This window comes from Melozone crissalis, unplaced genomic scaffold (assembly GCF_028551555.1).
Source record: "Melozone crissalis strain CALT ecotype California unplaced genomic scaffold, PUWL_Pcris_2 ptg000036l_1, whole genome shotgun sequence".
Taxonomy (NCBI): domain Eukaryota; kingdom Metazoa; phylum Chordata; class Aves; order Passeriformes; family Passerellidae; genus Melozone; species Melozone crissalis.
Genome location: NW_026535814.1, coordinates 4,596,024 through 4,620,448, shown reverse-complemented (window position 1 = coordinate 4,620,448; position 24,425 = coordinate 4,596,024). Strand labels below are relative to the sequence as shown.

At 37.2% G+C, this 24,425-nt stretch overlaps 1 protein-coding gene across 1 annotated transcript in view; it reads right to left on the bottom strand.

The window, feature by feature from the left end:
• The window catches only part of TRPM6 (transient receptor potential cation channel subfamily M member 6), an 83,356-nt gene that overhangs the window by 37,225 nt on the left and 21,706 nt on the right, over positions 1-24,425 (bottom strand). Inside the window, exons 8-23 of the mRNA XM_054283234.1 lie at positions 23,030-23,204; positions 21,608-21,731; positions 20,479-20,551; positions 20,264-20,364; positions 15,936-16,070; positions 15,301-15,354; positions 12,974-13,114; positions 11,543-11,677; positions 10,212-10,492; positions 8,913-9,141; positions 8,176-8,330; positions 7,420-7,552; positions 6,258-6,386; positions 4,083-4,334; positions 2,977-3,151; positions 1,382-1,496 (exon numbers count right to left, since the gene is read on the bottom strand). Of these exons, the coding sequence (XP_054139209.1) occupies positions 1,382-1,496; positions 2,977-3,151; positions 4,083-4,334; positions 6,258-6,386; positions 7,420-7,552; positions 8,176-8,330; positions 8,913-9,141; positions 10,212-10,492; positions 11,543-11,677; positions 12,974-13,114; positions 15,301-15,354; positions 15,936-16,070; positions 20,264-20,364; positions 20,479-20,551; positions 21,608-21,731; positions 23,030-23,204 (2,407 nt within the window). The remainder of the gene's footprint in view (positions 1-1,381; positions 1,497-2,976; positions 3,152-4,082; positions 4,335-6,257; positions 6,387-7,419; positions 7,553-8,175; positions 8,331-8,912; positions 9,142-10,211; positions 10,493-11,542; positions 11,678-12,973; positions 13,115-15,300; positions 15,355-15,935; positions 16,071-20,263; positions 20,365-20,478; positions 20,552-21,607; positions 21,732-23,029; positions 23,205-24,425) is intronic.

Genomic DNA, 24,425 nt, shown 5'->3' with positions numbered 1-24,425 from the left:
GCTTTGAAATCCCAGTCATACTATTTAAATTTTAATATATACCCTAACCACAGAATTCAGTATTATTTTCCTCTTTGGAATGGATTAAAAGTAGGTGTCAGGCTAAGTGAAGACTGTGACAAAATAGTTTGCAGCTACATGAGCCATTCTTCTGCAGAATACTCACTGGAGCTGCAAAATTAATAAACATGACTGCACTGAATAATTTTCTGTATCTACTATGATAGACTCAGCACAGGTAAGAATTGTTGTGGTTTCTAGCATTCCATTTCTAATAATTTCAGATTCACTGTCATTCTACACAGCCAGCATGTAATCACAAAAACAGCAACTTTCCTTCTGAGAGCATAATTAAATGTGTTTCTCATACCCACCCATTTCTGGTCCCACTTCTGAAACAATCAAATCACGATGCAGAAGATTTACCATATCATCATTAATAAAGTTTTAGTTCCAGAAATAATTCAGATAACAATTTCATACATGTAAAATAATACATAATGTGTAAGATAATAGATTGATTCCTTGACACAATTTCAGGAAAGGGATTTCTTATTGGAAGTGGAAATAGAATGAGTTTTGATAGTTCATAGGGTTTTTTGCATATGAATGAGTTCTTTTATTAATTTGAATTTTTTAAACCTGCAACTGACTTTTTCTTCCCCAGAAATGCTAGAACTATAAGAAAAAATACATAACTGCTTGGGTTAGGCTGCTCTTCACTAATATTTTACAGAACATGCTCCACTACAAAGGGTTCCTGTTAAAACATAAAAGGTTTAGAATTACTATAAAGACACTGATAAAGTACTATGAATTTCTATAGAATTAATATAAAAACCCTTTGTACTGTGGCAGCACACATTAAAAGGCAAATTGCTGAAAACACTACTGTAAGATTTCAGTCTAGAACATATGGGATTGCTTAAAGTAAGTAAGAATTTTCAAATTATTTCCTAAAGGAAAAGCATACTCCTCCTTTATCCTCTTCACTTGAACACCTTCCACTAATCTGCCAGTTTGGCCTGCCCTATGATGAATTTTATATAGGCTCTTAGCACAACAAATACAACTTTTAGGAAGGGAAAGTTACTTCAGAGATGAATTAATGCTGGTTTTTTTGCCAACTGCAATTGTCCGCTCTCACAGAGTCGTATTCTTTTTAAGTGGCGAAAGAGCTTAGCTGTCTTCTCACTATACCTTTCCTTGCACCATCTGGCTACCACCATTCTTTCCTTCATTTGACTTACCCCCATGGCTGATGGGGTACAACCACCACCATCAACATGCCCTTGCTGAGGCATTTTTGGTGAAAATCTTTCCAGAAGTGCAGGCACAACACACCTTAGTTACTTTTGCAGCAATATACCTAGGTACCTACTTAAAGAATGCAATGAGCAAGTTGACCATGATGATGTACTGCACAAAGAGGTAGACAGCTTGCAGAAAGGGTGTGAGAAAGGAGCCAGGAGGACAGTCTTCATTGGCTTCACAAACTGGAAATGAAAGACAAACAGAACGTGGGTAGCACAGGAACCAGAGCAGAGCACAGCAATGGCCCGTGCTTCTCATTTGTCTCAGCAAGAAAGAGAATAGTCCTCACTAATTTCACTGAGATTTTGCATCACCAAATTTCCAACTTTAAGATCAACCTCTACCAAAAGGAGAACTGAGACCCCTTTGTGCTACTACCACCTTAGTAACCACTGTTCAGAAGATGCAGACACCACTTCATACAAATCAGTTATTATGCCAGTCATTCCACTTTTTGTTATGGGGGAACACACAGCTGAAATGTATTTGGGGGATGGGTTTTACCCAAGTAAGCTGAAATCCAAATCTTTGATCCTTAAGACAGGAGCACCTCAGACATAAAGCAATAAATGGTGGAAATTAGGAGATCCTTTCCGATGTTTTTAAATCATAAAAATAAATATTTCCCAATCTTTTAAATTTCTAATCAACTTTAACTCTTTGGAGGAAACTTTGAAACATACTTATAAAGAAGCAGCCCTAAATTCGGGACATATTCTGCAGGATAAAGAGTCACTGGAGAAATCACAGCTTTATTTGGGAAGTATCAAATTTCTAAAGGTTTAGAATTGTTAGGTGATTAAATGGATTAAACTGGGAAACTTAACTGGGAAATTTTCATTAAAAGAATTTTGATTTATTTAACCAAAATACATATGATTGTTTCAGTAGTAATAATGGAGGCAACATGGTCAATTATTTTAATGAATTGGGTCTATGCTGAACTATGTACCTTAAATATATATTTCTCTTTGGGTTACTACTTTTCTATTTTAGGGACTGTTTTACTTTTACCTTCAGTCAGTAGCATGAGAGTGCCTTACATCAGTAATGCTTAAATATCTCTGGGGTGCCTGATTACTCTCTCTTACTGAAACAAGGCCAAAGCCATAATCAAGGTAAACAATTTTTCCTATTTACATTGATTGGTTCTAGTTCTCCTATGCACATGGTTTATCTCTTTAAGAACAGTGCCAGGCAACTTATTTCTCCCTTTCTTTTCCTCCTTTATTCTTTCTTCCTTAAAGACAGCTTTTCTCTTTTCTCCAAGATATCAGCAGCTTTGGATTCACTTAATTGGAAATTTATTTCACTGGCAGATCCCCTGACCAGGAAGTATCTTAGTATTAGTTCCCATGTGCTATGCCCTCATATTTGCAGTATATTTAATTTGAAGTACTAAATTTGAAGGGTTTAGAGCTTAAACATCTTTATTTTTCACAAAGAAGCTCGTATTTTCAACTTAATTAAAGCAGTATTACCCATTACATATACTGGAATATACATATATACATATATACATATGTACATATATATATACATATACTGGAATCAGAATTGTTTAAGGAAGAACAGACTCAGTAGGTAGTCAAAAGACCAAAGAAGACATGCTTCTCCACATATTAAACTTAAGCCATGAGCTATAGTCTCAAAATTACCTACCATCTATTTCTCCAGCATAGACTTCACCAAACATCATCCAGTAGGGCTGAAATACAATATCCCGTGCCAGGGTCCAAGAAGGAGGCTCCTCTGGTGAAAGAATTGCCTTTCGTGACACCCCAAAACTCAGCAGGACTATGGCCATCATGATCACAATATAGAACATGTTTCCTGTCTAGAAGACATGTTTGTGTAAAAGAATTACTTGTGTTAATTATATGTAAAAGAGACATTCATTTTAGGGAAGAGTATCAATCACTGTTTTTACAAATCAGAATATAAAACCAGGGGTAATAATCTAATATGCTGGAGGAAATAAAAATATTTTGTTTCTATGACCTAGAGTACATGAGCATTTTATAGATGTTGAAATCATCTTAGACCAAAAAAGCCCTACTTGCCTCACATGTCCCTCTTATATCTTAAGCAAGATCTAAAAAATGCGAAGATCCTACAATGGTGATTTTGCTCACTGGTGCTCCTTTCAAACTGAGAGCAAGGAACAGCAGTGAAAATTATTTTGCCCCCTAAACAATCACCATGAAAGACAGAATATAAAAGTATTAAGAAGAGAGCTCTCAGTAAAGGAGGCAAATTACAGTAGGAACCTTCACATGTCCCCCAGGACTAGACAGTTGTTCAGCAACAGTTCTTACAGCAAAAGAGAAACAAGATTAACTTGGATTTCACGGAAATTGTGACAGATAAACAAGGAGGCAGTTATTTGAATCAACAAGTAAAACAATAATGATACTGTTTCCAAGAGTTAGGGGAATAACCTGTCACAGTGAGCCCACTCCAAGAAGCAGTGACTTTTCTTTCTCCTGTTACCAAGCTAGATTGGCAAACTAACTCAAACAAAACCCTTCTCTAAGGAATTAAGTAAAAATGGATTTTGTGAATAAATTAATGTAATTAATAAATTAAAGAGAAGTGTAATCTGATTATGGTCAACTCACAAACAAAAAGAATCATGGTATTTTCAAGTAAAACATTCACTGTGAGCCATTAGACCACTTCTCCTTTTCTGTCACTTCTGAGCTTTACCTATTCCTGAAGGTAGATGCCTTAGCTACAGAAATACTTCCCCAAAGCACACTACTTACCATTTTCCCAATCATTGTCAGGTATGGGCCAGCATGCTGATTCACAGCAAAAAGATCAAGGAGCCGAGTGTACCAAAATATGATATCCAAGCAGTAAAGCAGCCTCCCTGCAGTTTGAACAGGGGGGTTGCACCACCGCAAACCAAAACCAATCATAAACAGGATGATTGCTACAGAATCAGTAAAATTCCAGTATTCATAAATCCACACCTTCACCTTTTGGCAGAATTTTCCAGGTTCTGAGATAAATACCTAGGTAGAATTGGGAGGAAAATGCCATTAAAATCACATATACATTATTTGACCTTTTCTGCATTATTCTGCATTATTTCTGCATTGGTCTGCATTATTTCATGATACTTGAGAATGTATAATTTCCCCCCCTTTTTTTTTTCTTTTGTCTTGGACCCATTTACTGCATATTGCCATTCATCATCAATTGAGGTTTTTACTTAATCCACCATGTCATATTGCTCAAGTATGTGACATCAAATGGGATAGCTCTTCCCAAAAAAGATGGATCCTGAACCTGAATCTGTTCACTAAAGGGCACATAGCTCAGCCGGAGAGAGCAGCCAGTAAAGAATTGTTATGTACACATATTGTTAGAAATTAACAAGCATTTTCTAGAGGGATGGTCACAACCTGCAGTGGCCTTTTCATTAACCCCTAAGTCATGGAAAGTACTGGCCTAACCTTGCCACTGGGAAAATAACTAATGTCCTTTATTTCAGACCAAAAATATAATGAAAGATCCTTGTATTCTGCCAAGGACAGGTTAAAAAAAGAAGTGCTGGCAACTAGCAAGGTAAAGAATGAAATGTTCACTCCTTGAACTGTAAGGTGCCCCAAAGGGATTTTAAGCTTCACTGAGCAAGCATGTGAAGTGGAATCCTAGGGAGGAGGCAAATAAAATGTTTGCACATTGCCACAAGTGAGGCCAATTATGCAGTGCTATGTGAGATTACACTGATAAGTACCAAGCAAAGGAGAGATTTTGAAACATTATGCCCTGATCCTGCAAGAATTTATGCATATGACCACATAAATGTAGACAAGTGATCTAGACTAACTCACATGAGTAACTAGTTGCAGGGCCTAAGGCTTCAGCAATTATTTGATACAATCTAGAGCAACAGAACTTTGCAGCTATATATAACAAAGCCCTCAGCAGCTAAGCAGCTGCCCAGCTAAAATAGAGTGTCCTACAAAGTCTTTGCCAACAGACCAGAACTAGAACATGGATAAAGAAAATCAAGTAAAGACATCAATTTCAAAGTGTCCAACCAATGATACCGGAAAGAAGAGCTGTTCTTTCTGCTGTCCCAGCATCAAGATGGTGCAAGAGCACAACAGTGATTTCAAAAGTATTTTTACTGTCCCTTGGAATCCTTCACCTCTCTCATACTGATTTCACAGCCTTCTGAGTGATCTGTATTTGCAGTGTCCTTTGCTCAGAGCTGTGGCTGGCTTTTTGTGGCTAGCTTTATTCCTCTGAAAGCACAGCATTTCAAAAGTCATACAAAAGAGTATTCACATTACTGTTTGCTGATTTGTTATGTGCTGATTCTGCAGTGAAGGCATGTCAGAGCAGATACAATGATTGAGGAAATACATAGCTGTATTTGTCCCTAGACTCAGGTTTGGAGCTCAAGTTGCATTCAGAAGCTTGGGTCTAATCAACTGCAAATAATTGCAATAATTTTGATTTGAATATACCTTTTTTATTTTTTTGTGTTCAATAAATCCAGCATTAAAAGTTGATTGTACTTTTTTCTAAGTGCATTTATGGAAGGCTAACTAGACTTGAGGGAGAGCCATAGATTATTCTATGTAAAACATCTATTAATTCATAACAAGTTCTCACTCAGATTAAATATCTAAAGACAAATTTTATTACTAGAAGTCTAATGGTCAGCTTAAGAAAATTAAGGACCAGGTGCCTACATCAAGGTTCTAAATCTCAATTCAGCAGTCACCTACACATTACCAACCAAGAATTAAGGCCAAAATTTAAGATGCATTTTGACAGACCAAGAACTGATCTTTGAAAAAAGGAATTCCAATAAATAAATTCTCTGTATAATTCTCCATAAAATAAAGCAGGATTTAGCATTCTTCAGAGAGTTATTCCCTGGTTACAAGAAAAATGAGAATGCAAATGGAAAAACTTACCTCCCTGACTTTTTCAATAGCAGTAGTGAAAATATAAATAATAACAAACCACTCTTGCACACTTGGTCTTGGTTCCATCTTCACCAACACAGTGTAAGTAAAGAGCATGAGGAATGCCAAGTACGACATCTGCAAAACACATGGTGCATAATCCATACACACAAAAACCTCAAACAAATTTCTGCAAATAAAACAGCTGGTTGGCTTCACTATAGGTACTCAGACAACTGGGACTCTGCCACGTGTTTGAGCCCAGAATCTTTATTGCAGTTCTTGAAAATTTTGTTTTGTTTTGTTTTGCTTTGTTTTATGGGAATGTCCCTAAACATCATTGGAAATTGGCACTTTAATGCTGAAAAAATGGGTGGGAGCAGAAGGTAAACAATTGCAGCATATGCTCATCCCCATAAAAGAGACATATTTTTTATCTTGGATGTTGGACTGGATGGTCTACAGAGCTCCCTTCCAAAAATAACTATTCTGTGATTTTATTCTGTGATCTGCACACCATTCCTTGAATGCAAGGGCTGTCTTATGCCTTTATCCTAGCCTTCCCTAGGGATAAGCAACAATTCTCAAAGTTAAATAGGCAACTGCTAGTTAATCTGCGCCTTCCAAACCACAGGAATGATATTAGGTGGAAAATACATATGATCACAGCCTGATCTTAAACATCTTGAGCTCTACTGACACAGGGTTACTAAAACTGATTTAATAAATGTACATTTCCTATAGCAAAGGATTCCCTATAGAAAAATATTTGCTTCTCCAGAGACAATTCTTAAAGAAAGGAACATGAAGATCAGTGAAGTATTAAAGGTACAGAAGGTCACCTTCAAATCTATGTCAGCCTTTGCAACTGACCACTGTAAAAGGCTGCGCTTGAGTTTTTCTTTGGTTCCTTATAATTGTTTTCCTGGGGTTTTGGGTTTGGTTTTTTGGGTTTTTTTAGTTCAGTTGCATGATTTTAGCATGATTTAGCATGATTTTAGCATTTTAATCTTTACACTTAACTATCAGAGAAACATTCAAATGGCTTCCCATTTACACCCACCACTAAGTGACTGCAAATCCATGCTAGAAAAAGTAAAAGCAGGATTAAGTGGCATTTGAAGGACTAAAGGAGGGGTTTATCACTCCAAGTTCTAGAATGATGACTAACCGTGTGAAACCAGAACTTGACAATTGGTGCATTGTAGAACTCATAGATTTTTCTAGCTCCAGTCAGGTTTCCTTGTCCACCATCTCCTTGGCTTTCATCAGACTTCTGAACAGCCTTTTCTACATCATAACCCCTCTTTAAAAGAAAACAGCATTTTTTAAGTAAAAAACAATAGTCTATAATTGCAAAGGGAGTGTTGTTTCAGGGGGAAGACAGACACAAATGCCTAAACTTAGTTCTGAATACACCAGCCATTACTACAGCTTGGTTTTGTCTGGTTACAAATATCTCATTTGCAATAATCAACATGCACTCTGTGAAAGATGCCCTATATGGCACAGCTACACTGTCTGTATATTTTGTATAGTATTTTGTATAAGAGTATTTAAGGAAAATCAGTAACCTGGACTTCTGCTAGACACTGATAGATAAAATCACAAGCTTACATTAAGCAGAATGTGTGTGAGCACTTTTCCTAGCTGCCTCAGGTCGGGCTGCTCCCTTCCTGCGCTAGGAATACATGTGAGGTTGGGAAGGACTTTCTCATTATGGCCAGCACAGAAGTGACATCCAGGACAGATGAAGTAACTTGTACCACATTCACTTAAGTCCATATCCAAACTGGGGACCTAATCCATACTTCTGGAGAGAACTGGCCTTCAGCCATTTCATTCCACCTGATGAGCATCTTCTCACTCCTCAGAACTGCACTGTGGTAAAGAGACAGACTCTGGCACACAAATGATTGATCCTCACAGACTAACCAAAGTCTCTTTAGAGCTGACTGGGCTCTGTTCCCCATGATACCATAACTGATGGAAGTCTTGGGACTGAGGCACATGAGACATTTCTGCCTTGCTTTTAAACTCCAGCATCAGGATGGTGGGAGGCAGGAGAATACTCATAATGACCTAAAAGAGAGACACAAGATTAATTAAGCAGTGATAGCATAAACCTGAGGCCACAGTCAGCCATGCCTGGTGCCAGCACAAACCCAGTGCAATTCCACTGGCTGCAGAAGGAGTCACTGGTGCTTGAAATCTGTATCACAGAGTCTGACAGCCTCTGAAGATTTGTGCTGCTCTTGCCTGATTTCTGGCTTTGAAGAGTGTCATTGTATCTGGGATGCTTTCAATACAGCTCCCTGTGTCTGGAAAGCATCCTTCCCACCAGCAGCTCTGCCAGGGAATAGGCAATGTGGGGAACCACGAGCAGGTGAGGAAGGACTAAAAAGTGCTGAGAGAATGGGAAGAGCAACAAAAAAATCCTTCATCCTAATGTGATCCCACATATGCTTTTGAAAAGAAATAAAACAGAAGCAAGAACTATTTTCCCTCCCTCCCTTGCTTTTTTTTTCCCAGATGTTCACATTCCAACTTATGCTTAAGCTGAGCTGTCTGAAACTGCATAAGCTGTGTCCATAACCAAAAAAACCCATATATTAAGCATCTAAATAGCACCTGAATGGTCGGAAAAAAATAGAGCAATGCTACCTTAAACCAGGAGTTCTTCCGCATCTTCAGGCGTCCCATCCACATGTCGGTCAGCAGCATCTGCGTGCACGTGTGGGACACAAAAGGCCGCAGCCCCACGGACACAGCCAGCTTCAGGCATGTGGAGTTGCTCCAGTTTTTCAGTTCATAGGTCAGCAACTTCATGGCCATCTGCTCATTTTGTTTGAATGCCTTGTCCAGCACATCTAAGGCAAGCTGCCCAAATTCCCTAAAGCAGAAAGGAATTAACAGTCAATATAACAGGATTCAGTCCAAACTCAGAGTTACTGCTGAGAAGAGGTTGCTGTGAATACTCTGGTAACTCAAGTTCAGCTATCAATCTCAGTAAACATGCCTTCTCCCATTTTTCTCATTGCTTTATCAATATACTTAATGAAAAACAATTTGGGATGTAAACCTAACTGTTTAGTCCTAATCATAACGTTTAGGGCCATCCTGTTTTGTCATTTTTCATTTCTTTTGTTCCTAATCTCACTCAGTGATCAAAATTAACCGTACAAAGTTTTCTGTATTTGCTTCAACCAACAGATTCACCACAACTGTGGGCAAACATTGCAGCCAGTTGCAAAAGTCTCTTCTTTTTGGACTGACTTTAAAACACTTCTGCAGAGAAGACTCTTAATGGAAGGCACATACCCTCCTTCAAATTAAGATTTGGAGCTGCATACAAAAGAACAAAGTATGTTTTATTGCACCTTAAGTTTTTATTGAATCTTAAGCATGAAATCTACAAAGCAGAAAATACATTTCTAACCAGAAAAACTACCAGAAAACACTAAATGGAAATTACAAACTCAAAGAAAAATTTTGGTCCAATTCCCTTTTAATTCAATCAGTTATCTCACTTTCCACTTAGTCTTACACAGAGCAGGATTTAAGCACTGATTTTGGTTTGCTCATTACTACTTGCTATAAATTTGAACAGGGCAGACCTGTGTGCCATATGGCTTTTTAACAAATTGAACTGGAAGAAAAGCTGCCAAGGAAATTTCAGCCTTTCCCCTGACCATTTAGCAGATAATGAACTATACATTACTCACCTATATTTTCAAATATGCATTCAGGTAATATGCAAATAGTTTTCCTTTAACTCTCAACATTATACACCTGTACATAGATCCATTATATAGTATCAATAGTGAGTATCTGAAAGTAGTTTTTTTTAATACTCCATAATCCACAGCATCACTAACTTTACTAACTCTTAGTGGATTAGGGCAGTCTCTAACAATTCTCAGCACCAAAGAACTTTAATTGAAATGAAGGCAGAACTCATACTTTGAATACTTCTTGAGTTCTTCTGAAGTGTCATCCACCATGTTGCTCTGTTTAGCTTCATGTGCCATTGCTCTGTAGAGTTTACAGGCAACAACAGCTTTGACCATGGCTTCCTCTCCATGCTGCCAGAAGAACATAGCCATCTTCTGTCTTTTCATTAATACTGCCCAAACCAGGAGGTCATTATACGGATAGATGAAGCCAGTTGACTCATAATTCTCTGTGTAGTTTACATCCTCTTTTAATTTCTTCTTATACTTTGGGAAAGGGCTGGATCTTTCCTATAAATTTGTAAAGAAACAAAAGAAGGGGGAAAAAAACCACAAAGAAAATCCCAGTGAATGGTTGAGGTTCAGATTCATGAAAATAAAACTGCACGCAAATCTGAATTGCAAGTAGCAAATTATTTGATAGCTATATACATTTAAGTCATAAACCACAGCTAGGACTATGTTCAGATTACCAATGCTAAGAAGCTGGTAACATTAATGAAGGAAAAATACACCTTGCTCTGCATCCATGCCTTTCATAACTTCCCTTTCCATAGTGTTGAGCACTCTCCAAACACCATGATTCCCCATGCTTTTACTCTCTCTTTTATATGTGTCATGATAGAAGAAAAAGTACACAGTAGACTGAATTAAACACCTTAGATCCTTAAAGATTATTTTCTCTGTCTGTCACATTTGCTATACTTTCACATCTGGGTATTTCTTGGTGAATAGTACAGGAAAAAGTGTCTTACTGACGTAAGTGAGGAAGTCTCAGTGCTATCATGTGTTCTTTTTGGCTCTGACTAATTCCAACACAGCCATTTAAATCCATTTCACTTTAATGTTTTGTCAGATAGATAGATAGATAGATAGATAGACAGACAGACAGATAGATTTAAAGCTAATATTAAAGCAAATCTTTGCTCTTCTATCATTCTTTCTCTGAATGTTCTACTTCTTAACAGTCTTACTATAACACCTCAATAAGCCAATCATGGGAAAACATTAGGAAAATCAGAAAACTCCTATGTTTCTTCCAAATTCAGAAGAATTTTCACACATGCTTGATACTCAGATATTTGGTGATACTACATGTCAGTGAATTAAAGCCCTTAGCAACTAAAGGATGGAAGTTAAAAATTATCATAGAGTCTGAACTTGGTTTCACCAATAAAATAGCAAGATTTGTACTTTGTGAGCAGTAAAGCATTGTTTCCACTGCAATTTAAGCAGAATTATAAAAACTAAGAGCCTGACCAGCATGTCTAAAATTTGTCAATAAAATTATTAATAGCCTGATATTTCCTAAGCAAAGTCTAGAATAAGCAATTATATCACCTTGTATTTGTAAGGCTGTGCAGTCCTGAAGAACTGAGAATGCAAAGTACTTTCAGTGGATCCCATTCCACTATCCATCTGATTACTCTGATGAAAGGCATGAGACAGGCTTTGAGGCAAGCTGGAGACCACTCTCTAGATCCAAAAGCAAACCATAAAACATAAGAAGAGAAATACAAATTAGAAATAAACTTCTCTGGTACTTGCTGACTAAACTAGTGCATGTAGAAATTGATGTTATTCAAAAACCAGTGAGTCAAAAATCACCATAACCACCACTGAAACTTATACCATCAAGGAAAAAAATGGCCTGTTTCATATTTCAGTAAACAAATAAATATTTTTCTGAGTCTCTGAATTCAAAATAATGATTTTCCACTCATAGCATCCACGAAATGCAACAAGCAGGGTTCAACAGATGAAATCGCCCAGTCTGGATGCTCTTCTGAGTGCCAACCTTTATAAAATGTGCCATAAGCTGTTTGAAAGACAGAACTCTCTGAACTTTTTGCTGATAATTTCCTTTGGAGGATAGCTCATCCAGCATCTCGGCAAATTTTGTTCAGTGTTGGCTAAGAGGGAAGGATGTTAACAGCTGAATCCCTAATGCTCTTCCCAACAATTCCTAATTATATGATTATATGGTTTCACCTATCACTGTTAAGGTCATATTTCATTAGGAAAGAGCAAAAAGTGGTAGAACTGCTCACATCTTTTTAAAATGTTATGCTAAAAACTTGTGACACACAGAAAGCTCTGTCTCCCTGTTTCTAGTCACTCCAAGTTACAGGTTCCATTACTTCTTCTCATTTTCTCTGATAATTATGAGGTTTTTCTCTTAGTCATGGAAACATTTCATGGGGATGGGAGGGTTTTTTTGTTTGTTTTTTAACATATGGAAGTACTTAAATGTCCAGTTTTACTTCAAAAACTGGGGGTCATTTTTATGCAGTAAACCTATACCTTCTGCAATGTTGGAAATGACTTTCAACTAATTTATTGAGAAGTTTAGCTGTTTTTAACCTACTGATTTTGGGAAACCAACAGGGTTAAATCTGCCCTAAATCTACTTCAAGACATGTGGAATTTAGTATTTCCATGAGGCGGTTCAAGCTGCAAGAAGTAGATATGTAACTCTTTCAAAAAAGAAAATGGTGGTTGGCACAGTCTTGTCATACCTTATTGATAGACAAAATACAACCCAGATACTGGACACAAAGGTAAATTTACTGAACTAATAAATAATTTAACAACCACCAATATTCTTGGGGATTTCTCTCTTTTATTTGCAACCTCTCTACAGTTCTCAAACAGACAAGCATGGCACATATTTACATGATACTCCTCAGACAAACCAGGATGACAACATGAGCTATTTTCAGGTGTCACATTTTGGCTTTTCTTGGTAACCAGTGTTTTGGAAGAAGCTACCTTGTGTTTTCTGTAGAGATCATTGTAGAGAATTCGGAAATGCTTCCTTGTGTAGCTGCTCTGATAAGCTTCACCAAGGAGGTATTCTATCACCAGTCCAATGTCAATCAGTGATATCTTGTAATCCAAAGAAAGGCTATTCTGAAACACCAAACATCACAAACATTTCATTATGCTGTTATGTGCAACATTCAACCATGTTATAGCCCTCCTATTGTAAGGAAATGTCTGGATAAATGTGTCAAGAAAGTGTACACATTCATTACGCATATGGAACTCTTCTAGAAAAGAGGGGGAAATGTGATTCCTGCAGTTCACTGTACCCACATTGCATATTTTGCAATGTTCACTGCATCCAACAGTGAGGGTAACAGTTCTTCAGGACAAGGACCAACAGCAGAGGTACAGATAAAAACCTTCTCACAAGAGAAAATTAGCATGGTACGATCAAGCACTTTGATTAACTAAAATTGAAGAAGTAGCTGAAGCATGTATTTAAGCTGAAGCAGAGTAATAATTCCTAGAGACTGGAAATATCCTGTTGAGGCTCAAGACTGTCTTGACAACAAGGACAACAGCAGTATGTGCACTAGCTCTACCTTCTGAGTATCTCACCTCTTCTGCTTAAAGCACCAGTGCCCATCTTACCTCCACTGTCCTTCCAAGACCCAAGGTTTGTGACAAATTCTCTGAAGAATAAATTCACTTCCAAGAAGATTTTAAAACTTATTGGTAAAACCTCAACTGCAACTTTTTGAAGTGAAAAATGAGCCTGTATATAAATGGGATCAGAGATGTTATGCATTCCTGGCAGTGTAAGCCTTTCAGACTGTGAAAAGTCTTTTTCTTCATTGGGCTGAGGGTGTTTTTCCAATATACTTCAGTAGCAAACCTCAGTACAGTCAGCTAAGGCCACTCAGCCCTAGGTCACCGAAAGCTAGGCAAGTATTTTTGAATACCTAAGCTTGTAGATACTTCTCTCTGCACTAATCCCTATCTTTTACATCATCAGAGCAGACGGCATGTATCTTCATTCAATTGCAGCAGCATCAAAGCTGTTCACAGTAACAGAAAATATTCTAAAATCCAGGGTCACATCACTCTGTTGACTGCCCCAACTACAGTGTTACCATGTTTAATCAGACTGCAACTGCACAACCCATTCACAGAACACTTTTGTGAACTTACAGAAGCTCAGGTAAATAAGGCTTTTCAGCAATTAGACCTGTTTGCAGATCCCAAATTTAGCTTTGAAACTGTGCAGATATTTTTTACATTAATTCCATTACTGTATGTCAGGTGCCAAAAGCTTCTTGTTAGATCACACACTGGGTTTTCCCAGTTTCCTGAGATTTAAAGACATATATATATATATATATATATATATATATATATATATAGCCTGGAGAAGCTCAATGTTTTTCAAGACTTTCAACCTATAGATTCCAGATTTATAACATAAAATAGATCTTGAATATGTTTATCAGTATGGAAAAGCACAGAAAACAGTTTGTTTGGGAGACCAGGATACCCTACATCTATCTAACGAATCATAAATGGGATTGACATGAAAGTGATCCACAGTAGCAAAACGACACCAAAAACCCAACAGAACTCTGCAAATAGTCAGACTTGCTATTTCATCTTAGCAATCACACCCTGGAAAGAATTAGCCAGTTAGTCTAGACTTGGATCTACGAATCTCCTGTGCTGAAGTCTAGATGCATAAAGAACAGCTCATCCCTTTCTGGCTAAGCAGTGCTGTGAGGAACATTAGCAGAATTGTAAAATAAATTAATGATGTATCTAAATAACAAGGCTGCTACTAAATCACTAATGGAACCAGTGCTCCATGCAGTAGTCATCCACTGCCACCTTCTGTTCTCCTAGGCAATGCAGCACATGCAAATATTATCTCATGTCACAATATCTTTTCATTACTGCTCTAACAAGGAAAGACCTTAACTTTGGGGTAAAAAAATAGAAAACCTTAAAGCAAGGAGCATAACCACTGCATTAATTCACTAATCCTTTTGTACTGTCACTTCAAAATGTCAATTTAGTAATGTGAGAAAGCCTGATCTGGATGAACTACTAGGCTTTGAAATTAAGGTACAGGACCTTGGGAGCCTCAGCAGCAGTATATTGGTTAATTGCTTAGGGGTCAGTGGAATTAAGATTAAACCATTTAGCAGATATAGCACTGCAGTAATGAAACTGTCACTTCTATTACCAAAATTCCCCTGTATTACCTAATAGCAGCTTGCCAGTGGACACTGAAGTATTAACCTAGCATTTTTGTCCTCAGCCTTCCCTATGTCTATTACCTGTTTCACATCTCGAACTAGATGGTGTAAAAGCAGATTTAATGGTCCTTGTTTCTGTGGTGTGAATAGAAAAGACAGTAAACAAACATGTCACTCTACACTAGAAAATCAATGCATATAATATATATAAGAAACATAACACAACATAACATAACATAATATAATTAATCCAGCAGTTTAAAATAATCTACAAAATAAACTACTGTGATTCAAACTCTCCCCACTCTACCCCCAAATCTTTTCAAAAAAACTTCAAAACCAATCAGCAACACCTCCACTATCTTAAATCTTGACTTATTCTAGAAAGAAGCCAATATAGCTTTGGTCTAAACAACATATCACTTTCAGCAAGGTAAGCATGTATTACATATCAGATTAAAATCTGAACATATTTCTTACCAGCTTCCAATGAGTACTCAAGCTAGTGACAGTGAGTCAAAAACAACAACCTGGTACACCATTCTCAAACCCCTGCATAACAATCAAAAATAACCAAACCCATTAATTTTCCTTTTTTTTTTTTCCCCAAAAGGCCTTCATAAAAACGTGGCCTAATCATCACACCCCTTAAGTAAAACAGCATTGTTTCCAGGCTTTCATATCTAAAGTGGTACACTGGGATTTCAAATACTCACTGTATTGTAGAGTTCTTCCAAACGAGATATGGTAAGAAAACGGTGCATGTTTACTCCGTGTTCTATTAACAGTTTAACAAAATCCACACGATCCATGACTAAAGCATCCAGCATTGCCTGTTCCAAGGCACCAACCTCCAAGTGGACAGAGTTGAAGGAAAATATTAGAAAATTACTTTTGGAAATAAATAAAACATTCTCTATGTATATTTAAAGCGCAAATACAAAAGAAAAAAACGCTGGAGGAAACATCTGTGTAAAATGCCAACAGAGGGGAAGGAAAACAGTTTCCATAAACCAAACATCTCTAGAGCCTTCTACAAATGTTGCTTCATGACCAGACTCTGATAATACATTCTCTACTCTGTAATTCAGTTCAGAAGATAAAGTATGATAATGCAGGGCACGGAGGGAAGCCTTTTTCTTTTTTTTTTTTTGACACATGACCAAAGCTATTTCAAAGTGCCCTAGAGAAGTCTCTGTAGAACTGCAAGTTCTTTAATGCAAACTTTCTTTCAAATATGAGAGAGAATGTGTGTTAGAATAAACTCCCTTAGAGGAAACATGAAGCAGAGATCTACCCACAAGCAGTGTCCAAATGGTGGAAGTACTCTACTCATGGCATTTGAACAGAGCTCAGCAGGGCTTATACATGCAAAGTGGCAAAGGAGTTAGACATATGAGGTTTGTATGAATCCATATAAAGTTTTTCTACAGAACACGTATGCACAGGAAACGCCATGGGATGAGCAGAATGAGGAGGCTGGAGCACTAACGGGGCAGGTGCTAGTGCTAACTTGAAAATATTACATTCAATGTCTATATTGAGGTTTGACAGACATTATTTTAAAAGATGACTAATAAATGTTACAGAATTCTTGCACATAAAAAGAAAACTTTTCCACTGAGCCTAAAAAAACCCTTATTGGGTTTTTTCCAGAAATATTTGAGAATGACTGGCCATTCTTGCATTAAATTTCTTCTAACAGTCCTTGAGCTGGCAGTGTGTCTGAAAACGTCAGCAGCCCCTTGATAACTATTAGAATGGTATTCTTTGGTATTTGAGGTAGAGTTGACACTTAACAGAAACACAGCCACAGCTGGTTATAACCTTCTAAACTTCTTTCTAAAAAGAAATGGCCATGACACGTGCATAATTATACATGTTTCCAACACCTAAGTAAACAGAAATATTATAGGAGTACACAGACAATCACCTAAAAACTGCCCCTAAATATGTAACTCAAAATTTGAACACACAACCACAATAACTTAGCAGAAACTGGAGAACCCTGACAATTGCAGGTCTGGCAGTGCTTGACAGTCAGAGGGTTGCTTCACTTTAATCAAGAAAGCAGCTAAGTTAAAGGCAAGCTTTAAAACCATTCTTGTATGTTTTCTTTCTTTTTTTTTTTTTCTTTTCAGTGCAGGAAAAATTTGGGGTTTTTTCCCTGCCTAAAAAGGAAAAGCATTCAGGTATATATGTCATCCCAATATTTGCTTGGAGAAGCAGTAAGAGATGTGAGGCTTGTTTATTATGAGATCTTTAAATCTTACATGAATGGGAGAACACAATGGCTTTTCATTCAAAATAGTGCTAAACTTTGTACTGAAATAGATATGAACAGATACATTGGCTTTTTTCAAACATATCAGAAGCAGAGGAATGGGAGTAGGGGGACTGCCAGTGGACCTGTAAGGACAGAGGATGACCAGGTATAAAAGAAACACTTAAGGCTATTGTAGACACAGCAAACTAATTTGTTGTCCTACTGCTTACCAAACAGGCTGGGAAAGTCACCTATCAAAGTTGTTCTTTATGGCAGAAAAATCTGAGGAACTGTGTCAAACTGAAGTATCAGCAGAAAAGATTATAGAAACCATCCATGAAGTGGTAGTGGCAAATTGTCAGGACCCTGTGGTATTCACCTAAGAGTTTCCAGAGAACTGAAGTACAGTTGAAATCAGCCCCTTTGACATCAGAAACATAGACAGTAGATATGAAATATGCAAATTGTTAAAAAACCAAGTTGTCAAAGTATGGCATATCAGTAGAGTTAGGACTTTGTAAGGGCAAATATAACAGAAGTACAATAATAACAACATGTAAAAACACAGCAGAATAAGTGGAAGCAAGGTAGTTACTTTGTAGGGAGAAATCAGAATTTTGGCAGTGACAGGTAGAACGTTCTAGTGGACCTATCTTCTGCAATCATTAATATAAACCAGATATAAGTTAGAAACATTTTAAAAAGTCATACAGCCTATTAAGATTTATCCTTTAGTTAATATAGAACAATATGTAAAATAATAATTTTTCCCTAAATATCTAAATGAGACTATTGAGTGCTGATCTACCTATCCCAAAAGATAACTTTTACATCTGAATATTCAAGTACACAGAAGAGCAGGAAATATTGTTAAAAATATGGAAAAACCAAATTGATATTCACCTTGGAAAAGCCAAGAGTAAAGAGGCTGAACTGCTCAATCAGTCCCTAACCCCTTCTGTGTTGAAGAGGTAGGAATCAGAAAAATGTTATTATTTCCCCCCCGCACAGAATCATAGAATAACTTAGTTGGGAAAAGATCTTTAGATCATCAAGTCAATCAGCAAAGCTAACACTGACAAATCCACCACTAAACCCTATCCTTAATGCCACATCTATGTCTTTTAAGTAGTTCTGTAGTTGATTACTCAACACATCCCTGAGGAGCCTGTTCCAACAGTTGATAACACTTCTCATTAATAAATTTTTTCCAATATCCTGTCTTTAATTCATGGATCTTCAATTGTAGACATCCCAGGCATAGTCCTCCATATATTCAGCCTTATGCACCACAAAAAAATATGGTCTGGTGATTAAAAAAATCAGGTCTCTTGTGGCAAACAACCAGCTATGGCCACTCAAATATATACAACTGTCCATTTTTCAAAATTTTCATTTTAAAGAAGAAAACGCACTGGGGACTGAAAAAAATCAAAAATCAACCTTGCAATTCTTGGCAGGGAATGAAAGAGTACTTCTGGGAAGTACTTCTCGGACCATTTTATTTCTTGAAGAAAATATTAATTCATATAACAAATGGGAAAAATGTGTTGAGGCACATAGAGTTTTATATTTGTCACCTATAAAAATCTTCTTATGTACCAAAAAAACTCATTTATGGAGGGTTATATTTAAGTACTGGGTTACATACGAAAATTTGAAAACCATAATTTAAATTTAATTAAATAATTAATTAATTTAATTGCTACTGTATGTTCTTTCATACACATGCAAGTCTAAATCCTGGCTTGCCTTCTGCAAGGACCTAAAAATGCACTTAGTTGTCCCAAAACACAGCCCTGATAAGATAAGCCACCACAACAGAACCGGAGATAAGCACAGATGGCACAGCAGGAAAGAGTTAATTCCAGGCCTAAGGGAGGTAAGGGTTTGGTTAGCATCTGGACAAAAATTCCCACTGTGGCAAACTGTGAGAAAGGAAGCAAGTGCTTATCTGCATGCCAACTCAAGTAATGGGAATGGGATTTCCCATATGGGAACAGCCCATCTTGTGAGTATCTGGTACTTAGACTGTGTAAAAGTGGGGCCTCCAGAAGGACAGCTCAGGCACCGCACCTCTGAAGACCAGGGTGAAGAATAACCAGCAGGACACTGCAGGAATCCCTGTGGTAATATCTTCTGTTTAACCCCTCTCTCTCACTCTCTTTCTCTGTCCCCCTTCTCATACCTCACACTCAGTGTTAAAAAATCTCTACTATTGAGTACGGTCACTTCTACACCTTAAATTGAGTAGAGACATCTCTTATAATCAGATCATAACTCTCTCATTACAGCTATTCCTAAGAAACTATATCTAAAATAATGACATTACTTTTTTTCTTACCTGGTGATTTACGCTGGGATTTCTGTATTTCTGTCTAGAGCTAGGAAAACAGATGCAACACCCTTTCGGGGTTTATATCTTTGGAGAAAAGAGTATTCTAAGCTACAATGACATATCCCTAAGCACCACTGACTGCCAACACAGGCTTGAAAAATGCATACCCAGAATGAAACTGAAACTACTAGGAAAAGCTCACAGCAAAACCAACCTTAGGATATCATATCTTCTCTGAAAAAACAAATGCGATCTGACGCACTGCATAGTTGAATACTTCACTATTTTTAAGGGTAATGCTCCTCCAATATTGAAGCAGACTACACAAGACTGAGTCCAGTCTTCAAACGATTAATTAAAGCTTGACAAATGCAAATCATTAAAAATTTGCCACCAAAAAAAAGTGTAAAGATATGGTGAGAAAGAGCAGGTAATAGTACCTTCCAGTGTTGTCCATAAACAAGTATGTGTTTCTTGGCAATATCTAGCTGGTTCCAGGCCAATGCCAAATCTAGCTGATCTGAAGCAGATATATTCGTACCTAGGAGGCAGCAAGGATTTATCAGTTTCCACATATTGAAGTTACTCCCTTACTTTGTAAAGATAAGTCAGTGAGCCTGCATGCCAGATAAAAACAAGTCGTATTTTTCAATACCTTTCAAGAGTGCCGTCAGAATTGCCAAATCAATGTCCTGCTCGTCTTCTGACTCGGCATCAAATATGGTTATCTGTTAGAATTGCAGAAGTACACTGTTTGAGGTGAGGCAGAGAAGTCTGTAGTTATTTCTCCTTTGTATGGGCTGTGGTAGATTAAATCATACACATTTCAACACAAACAATGGCTAGGGTCCATACACAATTTTCCTTTGCTTCAGACAGAAAATGCACCATTTTGGTTTTTAATGCAATGGCACCCCAAGGAAAATTGGAATAAACCTACTGCAAGAGTCTACATGAGTTTGTTTCCTTTTGATTAACCTCTAAACCTGAGAAATGTACAAATGCAACATTGCTGATATTCACTCAGTTCTCAACTAGAAAACAGACACTCGAATAAAGTAATACAAAAAATACTAAAAATGTACTGGGTAGTACCCATTTTAGTGATTATTAGTCCAATTATCATTATTTGTTTAAATACTGGGAACTTAATCATATTTGAAATGTTGTGACAGAGGTAAAGTAACTGGAAAAGGGGAAACAAAACTACCGTTTTTTAAAAGGCTAAAAAGAAAGACCTAGGGAACTCCAGGCCTATCAGTTTCAGCACAAACATGGAGCAGATGCTCCTGGAAACTATGCTAAGTCACATGGAAAATAAGATGGTGACTGGTGGCAGCCAATATGGTTTACTCAAGTGCATGGCCAGCAACTGGACGAAGGGAGGGAGGGAGGGGATTTCTAGTTACCAGCGGTGTTTCAGAGACAAGTTCTAGCCCAATTCTCTTGTGAGAAGGAGAATGGAAGGAAACCTATCTAAATTGTAAATAAGACTCTAGTGGAGAAGAATAATTTAGGAATTACTTGATCTTTCTTGTGAAAAGAAAGATATTTGGTCTTTTATTAAAATCAGAAAGGCTCTCATTTTATTAACAATGTTTGAAACTGAAACTTGATAACTAAACAAGCTCTGTAGAGCCATTCAATATAGAAATTGGCACAGACACAATTGTGTTATCTTTATCTTAGATATAACACCTGTGCCTACGCCAGCCCACCAGAGAAAGAGCAAAAAGGGTAACAGGAAATGAAGACCTCCTAAAATCAGCACGAGCCCTACTCACAGACTTTCTGTGTTTCATGCATTCCATCAAAACATGAAATAGACGACTGGACTTCTTCTGTTCCAACCTAAATATGTTCTGAATCATCATTAAGATCTCCTGCTTCACCTGAGGGCACAGATCCCTGGAAAACAGACATATAATCAATGACAATTCTATTTTAGATATTTCTTACCCACCCAAATGGCTCTTCAGGAAAGCTGAAACTTAGGAGAAATTTCTTTTTCTTCTACTTCCCTGTTGACTTAATCTGTCATTCAGCACAAAGAAAAGTTATCTCATAATATAAATTATTAATCACATACACATTTGTTTTGACATACATATTTACTGTTGAAAATACAACACGTGAGTAAATTAACAATTTTCAAAGGATTTTCTGTGAACATAGAGCTAAAAATTACTGAAAGTGATTTTTATTTCTTTCAATAAAGATAGAAAAATAGACATAAAATGAAATTCCTTACCATTTACTCATTTGACTTCATGTCTCTCCCATTTTTCCTCATTTTTGTCTTTATGTTAACCTTTCCATTCACATTGTCTTTTTTTTTAATGGAAGGAATTTTTTTAAAATATCATAAATATAGGGGGAAAAGCAAGTGAAGAAAAAAGTTCTCAAACACACTAGGGGTAAGTACCACATATCCAAAAGTATATTCATGAAAGACAATAAGTAAAGAATTAGGATATGAAGTTTATTAAATAGTTCATTTTCTTAAATGGGAGTGAACACAGGGCACCTCCTTAAAATTCAAATTTTTATTTAAAAAGCTCTTTGACTTTGAAAAATTTTTACATATAATATTAATTTGCTATGCAAGCATTTATTTTTATGTCCAGTTTGGATGCAGAATTTTCACCAGGGCAGGTTCAATAGAGTCTGCAGCTGAGACTGGACTGGTGGTGAAACAGACACTTCGACAAAGGTGACAAATCTGGGCTACCACTGAGTAACCCAAAACCAAAGATGAAGAAACTTAGTCTTCCTTCTACTCCAGCCTAAGGCTTCTACAGCAGTAAACCCCAGCTCTCGTCTCAAAAGTTTTGTACAAACCAAATCCAAGCCCACTGACAGAATATTGATAGCTGGAGACATGGCTGAGCTGAAACAACAGCAAATACTCTGGGGGTAGTCCACAAGTGTGTCTCACCAAAGGTGAGAAATTTCATAACTCAGAGTAGCTACATGCAGTTTTCTCTCTTAAAAAAAGCCATAGCAAATTTGGCAGAATAATAATCTCAGCTCTAGTTTGAGGCAGGGAAGAAAGCAACTCCATTCTCTTACCACAGAAGTTAAAGCTGGCAAAAGACCAGAGGGGCATCATTACCAGAAGCATTAGAAATGATCCCAGTAGTTTGAGACTGGGGTTTGCCGCAGCATGGCAGGCCAGGGAGGAGGAGCATGGTGACACTACTCACCCCGTGTCCCCCGTGTGCTTGTGGGCAAAGGCCAGGATATCTGCAGCTCTGCCAGTGCCCTCGTAGACCACCACCGGCACAGCTGGGCTGGCCCTCACGTACTCCCACACCATCAGGATCACACTGGGACCTCCTTCCAGCACCAGCCCGACCATGGGAACACCTTGGCCCATTCCTGTTTCAAAACACGCCTAACCAGTTACAAACAAATCTCAGTCACACACACAAAAGTCAAAACATTGGGGAAAAAATACTTATACATGGTTCAACATGGAGAGGAAATCATTCCTTCACCATCTGTCATTTCACTTACATCTTTTAAGACTTTCAGAAAACTTCTTCAACTCGACCAAAAAAGATCATGAAAAACTACTGAAAAAACTGAAACCATCAGGAAGAAAGAACATCCATCTCAATATCCCTCTTCCCTTTATAATAGCTGTCACATGCAAGGGCATTTGAAACATGTTCAACAGCCACATATTTACCCACAGACACAGAAAAGTAATCAGGTATTTCTTCAGAGACTCTCCCCAGTGTTACATCAGCACTGCAGGTTTTTTAAACAAACAGAAAAGAATTTCAAGTACAATGCAATAGAAATGAAAGTGAAAGCCTGACTTGCAAAAGCTCATACTAAGAAAATAAAAGAGGCCAAGTAAAAAGCTCTATACACGAACATGTTAAAAACTGGCTTGGTTTCTAAGCTTGTCAATTCTATTATGTGAGCAGATAAAGGAGGCAACATCAACATCATAATACTAATGCCTTTTTAACATACCTCAAGATTTGAATGACTAGGTAGGAGTGCACTTCCACAAATAATTTGTACAATAAGTGCATAAAAGGAAATAATTGTCTATGTAATAAATATTTATTTAATTATTTCTTTACTGTAACTTCTTTACTCTATAAATAAACAGTGGAAGCAATGCAATCTGTCAAACATTGGCTAAAGGTTTTGCTTCTTCAACCACTCTTCATTGCTGTACTTGAGGAGGTCCTAGACTTGCAATAGAGAGGCATGATGAGGGCAAAAGTAGTTGACATGGTAAAAAGGATTTGAATTCTACTGAATGTAAAAATCTTTCCATCTCACAAAATGCTGGAGAAGTGTCTAGTGGTGAAATAGCAACCACGTAAAACTGTGAGCAAATGCTCAATATTTTCTAAATAATCTGAGTCATTTAGATGTCTCTACAACAGAGAAACCCATTTGTAAGTTCATCCATATGCATTATGCTGTATAAAAATGCTGTCCTTTTCATTTTCCTGAGTTTTAGAGTTCAAGACACATACAATTAATGACATTTGACCTCAGTGAAAGCTATGGCAAATCAAGATGTACAATACATAACATTAAAGGTAAAGTACCTCCCCATCTTTTAGGGTAGGT